This window comes from Dipodomys merriami, unplaced genomic scaffold (assembly GCF_024711535.1).
Source record: "Dipodomys merriami isolate MVZ:Mamm:240054 unplaced genomic scaffold, mDipMer1.0.p SCAF_84, whole genome shotgun sequence".
NCBI lineage: Eukaryota > Metazoa > Chordata > Mammalia > Rodentia > Heteromyidae > Dipodomys > Dipodomys merriami.
The window spans coordinates 55,365-61,797 of record NW_027206446.1 but is presented as its reverse complement, the minus strand read 5'-3'; the positions used below and the strand labels follow the sequence as shown (position 1 = coordinate 61,797).

The 6,433-nt window shown below is 50.4% G+C and overlaps 1 protein-coding gene across 1 annotated transcript; it reads left to right on the top strand.

Annotated features, from left to right (window-relative positions):
* The first annotated feature begins 2,167 nt into the window (after nt 1-2,167).
* Mgp (matrix Gla protein) lies at nt 2,168-6,433 on the top strand. Its single transcript, XM_070011563.1, has 4 exons — nt 2,168-2,333; nt 3,639-3,671; nt 4,637-4,712; nt 6,031-6,433. The coding sequence occupies exons 1-4, from the start codon at nt 2,273-2,275 to the stop codon at nt 6,170-6,172; spliced, it is 312 nt and encodes a 103-aa protein (XP_069867664.1). The 5' UTR covers nt 2,168-2,272; the 3' UTR covers nt 6,173-6,433.

Genomic DNA, 6,433 nt, shown 5'->3' with positions numbered 1-6,433 from the left:
AACCAACATTCTGTAAATAAATCCCAGGGAACAGAAAAAAAAAAAAAAAAAAAAAACTGGAGCCAGGAAAATTCCTCAAAGAAACCAAGGGCTCTCTGCTAGGAGAGTTTGAGGGAGAAGAAGAGACCAGCAACACAGAGAGAGATGGAGTTGGTACAGAAAATAGATCAGGGGTCACTCTGATGCCATTGCTGGGTCCCAGAAACACAATAGAAAAAGAAGACATCATTAGTTGGTTGGTTGGTTAGTTGGTTGGTTTTTCCCCATCTTCCAACTAACAAGGCTCTTTTTATTCTTTGTCAGTCGTGGGACTTGAACTCAGGGCCTGGGCGCTGTCCCTGAGCTCTTTCACTCAAGGCTGGTGCTCTACCACGTGAACCACAGCACCACTTCTGGTTTTCTGGTGGTTCCTTGGCGATCAGAGTCTCACGGACTTTCCTGCCCAGGCTGGCTTTGAACCGCGATCCTCAGATCTCAGCCTCCTGAGTTGCTGGGATGACAGAGCCACGGCACCCAGACCAACAAGTCTCTTCTGAGCAGTGTCTCCCCATGGTGGACCTCACCCCCCCCCCCGCCCCCTGTCCTCTCCTCCGTCCCTCACAGCAGCTCCAGGCCCAGGCCGGGCTGAGCGCTGCAGCCTGAGGCCAAGGTCAGCACAGGCAGAAACGCAGCATCCGCGCCCCTCGGGGGCTTCGCACGCCCCACGCACAGCCTTACACCTGGGAAACGTCCCGGAGTCTGCGTCCTCAGCACAGGGAGGAGAGGACCGAGGCCTTCCCAGGTCCTCAGTTATAGACCCAGGCCAGAACTGACACAATACACCACAGCCAGGGAGGGAAGGATGGGGAGAGGGAGGGAGGGAGGGAGGGAGGGAGGGAGGGAGGGAGGGAGGGAGGAAGGAGGGAGGGAGGGAAGGAAGGAAGGAAGGAAGGAAGGAAGGAAGGAAGGAGGGTGAGGGAGGGAAGGAAGGAAGGAAAGGAGGGAGAGGAAGGGAAGGGAGGGATAGAAAAAGGGAGGGAGAGGGAGGGAAGGAAGGAAGGAAGGAGGGAGGGAAGGAGAGAGGGAAGGAAGGAATGAGGGAGGGAGGGAAGGAGAGAAGGAAGGAAGGAAGAAAAGAAGGAAGGAAGGAAGGAAGGAGGGAAGGAAGGAAGGGAAAGAAGGAGAGAAGGAAAGAGGGAAGGAAGGAAGGAAGGAAGGAAGGAAGGAAAGAAGGGAGGGAGGGAGGAAGGAAGAAGGAAGGAGGCAGGGAAGGAAGGAAGGAGAGAGGGAGGGAGGGAGGGAAGGAGGGAGGAAGGGAAGGAAGGAGGGAGGGAGGGAAGGAAGGAGGAAGGGATGGAAGGAAGGAAGGAAGGGAAAGAAGGAAGGAAGGAAGGAAAAGAAGGAGGGAGGGAAGGAAGGAGGAAGGGAGGGAAGGAGAGAAGAAAGGAGGGAGGGATGGAAGGAAGAAGGGAGGCAGAGAAGGAAGGAAGGAAGGAAGGAAGGAGGGAAGGAAGGAAGGAGGGAAGGAAGGAAGGAGAGAAGGAAGGAGGGAAGGAAGGAAGAAAGAAAGGAGGGAGGGAGGGAGGGAGGGAAGGAGGGAGGGAGGGCGGGCTGCATGAGCAGGTGAGTTGGATGGAGGGTGGGGAGGGTGGAGATGTGGAGGGCAGGGGGGTGCTGTGACCGGCTGCTGTGGGGTTCAGCCTGTGACCCTCTCAAACTCCACAGCCGCTGACGAAGGTCGGCCGTCAGGCAAGGACCCCGCTGCAGACACCTGACCGTCTCGCTGCACACTCACTCAGCCCTGCCGGGGGCCCTGTCCCACCGTCCATCTGTCCATCTGCTGTTTCCCCACCCAGCCCCCCAGGACAGCCCTTCTCCGCCCCCATCTTCTCAGACCCAGCACCGGTGGCTGTGTGACCAGCCAGGGAGGAAGGAGGTCAGGGGGGAAGGAACTAGAAAGGCCAAGCCCCGGTGTGCAGATCCTGGGGTCACACATCCAACTGCCCCCCCACCCCCCACCCCCGCCTCGGGAAAGGTGCCCACTGCGCGTGGAAGGAAGGAATCTTTGGGAAAGTTCCAGAGGCCAGATGGATGCCAGCCCTCTCCCCTCCCCTTTTCCCTCCCTCCCCCCCCTCCCGGCCCCTCCCCCTGTCAGCTGCTCAAGTTCCTATAAAAAAAACCGGGTTCAGCCTCTGTCTCCACCAGCCCGCAGGAGTCTCTCCCTACCTCGGCAGGAGACGGACGGACAGACAGACAGACGCAGGGGGGAAACCGAGCCACGGGCCCGGCAACCATGAAGCATCTGCTCCTCCTTGCCGTCCTGGCCGCCCTGGCCCTGCTGGCTGTGTGCTATGGTGAGATTTGGCTTGGGTTTACCCCCCCCCCACCCTCCCCTCTGCCCTTCCCTCCTCCTCCTTCCAGCTCAAGGCTGGGCAGGGAACCTTCTCGGATCTCCACGGATACAGAATCCATCCATCAAGCCTGTGGATCTCGGGTCTGCGATCTCCAAATACTTTTAATGAGCAGCTTCTACAGGGGGTCGGGAAGGGGAGGCTTGTCGGGGTGAGTCTGCACCCCAGGACAGACAGCGATTTGCAGAAGAAGCTATCAAATTTGCCAGCCCGGGCGATCTAACATATAATATATATATGCATCTTTATATACATATATATAATTTATGTATATTATTACCTATGCTATGGATCAAAGGCTGTAGCTTGAAGAAAATCAGTTTGTCTCTGAAGTATTTCAGCCCCTACTGGGTAGAGCTTGCTATTATGAATTTTCTGCCCAACAAATTCATTGCAAACGAGAAAGGAAAATCAAGTCCTGAGGTCCGTTATCCCCACCAAGATAAAGAGTAGTGGGCTTTGTTTGTTTGTTTGTTTTCTGGATCTCTAGAGATCAGGGCCTGTGTCTGTCTGTGTCCCAAGAGGAGTTGGAAGGTATTCTGGAAGCCAAGTTATTTAATATCATTCTGCTGCTTCTCTTTCTGTGTGTGTGTGTGTGTGTGTGTGTGTGTGTGTGTGTGTGTGTGTGTGTGTGTGTGTCTGGTTTTTCTTAAGCCTCGATTGCAGTCACAGTCTTGAGGTTTATCCCTGCTCATTCCTGAAGTTCTTCACGAACTTTCTGTGTAAGACAGATTGGCAGAAAGCACCCTGAGCCTCTCCTCCTCCAGTCTCTGGGAGACTGAGAGGATTTAACCCAGGCTTTAGAAAAATGGAGAAAAATGTGCCCTTCAGGCTCCACTGAGCTCTCTCTCTCTCTGCCCAGAGAAATCCCTTCCAGACGTTTCTATTGCTCTCCTTCGGAAGCCAAGGATGCTCAGTCTGCTCATTTTCAGTGCCCAAACCTTGAACGTGTCCCAGGGTGCTGAATTGAGTACCCCCAGGGCCCCGGGGCGGGGGGGGGGGTGTAACTCAAACCAATCACTATTTCCCCAGATATCAGATTAAACCCAAGCGTTTGCCCACGTAGAGACGGAAAAAGAACGGGCAAAGCCCTAGATTCCTGGAGTTTGTAATAACCACATTGCTAAGTATATTCTCAGCATCTTTTGGACTCCCGCTCCTCTCCCATCCCTATACTTAGACCGTTTGAGTGTCTGACAAATAACTAGATGATGAATCTTTGTTATTGTTGTTCTTTCTCAATTCCAGAGTCTCACGAGAGCATGGAGTCCCACGAAGTCAGTAAGTGAATTTTTGACTTCTTGATTTCATGATAGACTCTACCTCCCTCCCTCTTTCCCTCTTTCAATAAACCAAGTGGCTAGACATGTCATTGGGGGGAGTTATTTAAGGAAAAAAAAAAGGGAAAGAAGAAGAGGAGCTTCTTTTGGAAAAATCAAAGTCCATTTAAAAAAATGCAATGATGGTTTTAAAAAAATACAGCCATCAAAAATGAGCAAACCGTTGAGGCTCGGGGAAATATAATATGCCGTTGAAAATGTAATGTGCCATTTTTTCAACTTACTTCAGAGACATGAAATGTCATTTGGAAAATTTTAAGTCAGTGCCACATTAGCCTCAGAAATGGAAAATGAGGGGTGAAAATCATAGCAAAACACAAAATACGCAGTCCCAGGGCCTCCATAGTAAGTTCAAGGCCATTAAGTTTGTGCACAGAAAAGACCCGAGGAGAGGCTGGGCAGGTGGCTCAGGGGTAGAGTGCTCGCCTAGCGTGCATGAAGCCCTGGGTTCGAGTCCTCAGTACCACATACACAGCAAAAGCTAGAAGTGGTGCTGTGGCTCGAGTGGTAGAGCACCATCCTTGAGCAAAAGAAGCTCAGGGACAGCGCCCAGGCCCTGAGTTCAAGCCCCAGGACTGGCACCAAAACAAAAAATAGAACTGCAAGTAGAATATAGCTCTTGCTTTTGAACTGTTCATGATTTTTATATTGTTTTAAAGACTCGGGGCCTGGGGATGAGCATTTCTCCTCAAATAAATTTATTTGAGGGGCTGACTAACACAAGGTGACAGGTGTCTCAGACCTAGCAATGGATGGCTGAGCTTTCTGGGCTAGGATGCATTTCAGGAACGCCTGCTTGGCCGTCCTCTGCTTCTGTCTAACTCTGGGTGGAACGCCGAATCTTCCTGGAAATCTATCCAGCCACCGTGCCCCTAACACGGCCCCCCATTTCTTGTCTGCTTGAAGGCCCGTTCATTAACAGGAGGAATGCAAACACCTTCATGTCCCCACAGCAGAGATGGCGCGCAAAAGCCCAGGAGAGGTGCGTACAAGAACTGGGGGAGGGGGAAATACACAAGTGCACGCACATGCACGCGCGCACACATGCACACCCGTGTACACCCACCCAGGCCACGCGCTGGGGCTCCCATCTGTAATCCTACCTACTCAAGAGGCTCAACTCTGAAAACACAGGTTCAAAGCCAGCCTGGCCAGGAAAAACAAATTCCAAGAGATTCATCTCTAGTTAGCCACAAAAGCCAGGAGTGTAGGCGTGGCTCAAGTGTTAAAGCACCAGCCTTGGAGGGAAAAAAAAAACTAAGCAAAAATGCAAGGTTCTGAGTTCAAGTCCCAGGACTGACCTATATGAATATATAAATAAGCAATATACAAAGACAATTGAATATTTAGAAATCTAAGGCTGGGCGCCGGTGGCTCACACCTGTCATCCCAGCTCCTCAGGAGGCTGAGACCTGAGGATCACAGTTCAAAGCCAGCCCGGGCAGGAAAGTCTTTGAGACTCTGATCTCCCATGAACCACCAGAAAATCAGAAGTGGCGCTGTGGCTCAAGTGGTAGAGCGCCAGCCTTGAGTGAAAGAGCTGAGGGACAGCGCCCAGGCCCTGAGTTCAAGCCTCACAACCAACAACAATAGAAAAAAGGAAGCCAAATTTTTTTTTTTTGAAAGTTACAGGAAGAAACACTCTGAAAGGCAGGAAGAAACACTCTGCTTTCTTTCAAACAACAACAACAAGAAAACTAAAGTGTATTCTACCTTCTCTCCCTGTCCTTCCTCCCTCTATCTATCTATCTATCTATCTATCTATCTATCTATCTATCTATCTGTCTGTCTGTCTGTCTGTCTGTCTGTCTGTCTGTCTGTCTGTCTGTCTGTCTGTCTGTCTGTCTATCTACCTACTTACCTATCCATCCATCTACCCAACTACCCAACTATCCATCTATGTATGTATGTATGTATGTATGTATCTATCTATCTATCTAATCTATCTACATACCTACTACCTACCTACCTTCCATCCATCCATCCATCTATCTGTCTATCTATCTATCTAATACTATACTATTATATGCTATCTATTGTATACCTATTATATTACTATGTATCTATTATATTATTATATACTCTATTATATTATCTATTATATCCTTCTATATCTATTATATCTATATCTATTATTATATTCTGTATCTATTACCTTATATGCCATCTCTCTATATAATTATATTGTTGACATCAATCTCTGATTTTCTGATTTTGTTCCTCTTCCTTTTCGCTTTTGGTTCTGCGTTTCCCCTTGTCTCGGTGCGTCTCAATTCTGGCCTTGGCGCCATTTTCCCCAGGATCCGAGAACGGAACAAGCCGCCCTATGAGATCAACAGAGAAGCCTGTGATGACTACAAGCTCTGTGAGCGCTACGCCCTGGTCTACGGCTACAACGCAGCCTACAACCGCTACTTCAGGAAGCGGCGTGGAGCCAAGTGAGGGGCCAAGGACGGAGCCACAGGCCCGGCCTGGCGTCTTTCGGAAAGCCTGGTTTTGAACCCACAGCGCCCCCCCCCATGCTGTAGCTTGACGACGTATACAGACACACACACAGATGCTTGATTCTTGGGGCTACCTGTCTGGCTGTGTCCCCTACCTTTGTGCCCCTCACCCCCATATTGGAAAAGTAAGGGAGTTCCAGGTTGTCGGCATGTAGGATGAGATCTAATAAACTTCTGGTTTGATACTGCCATTCGTAAA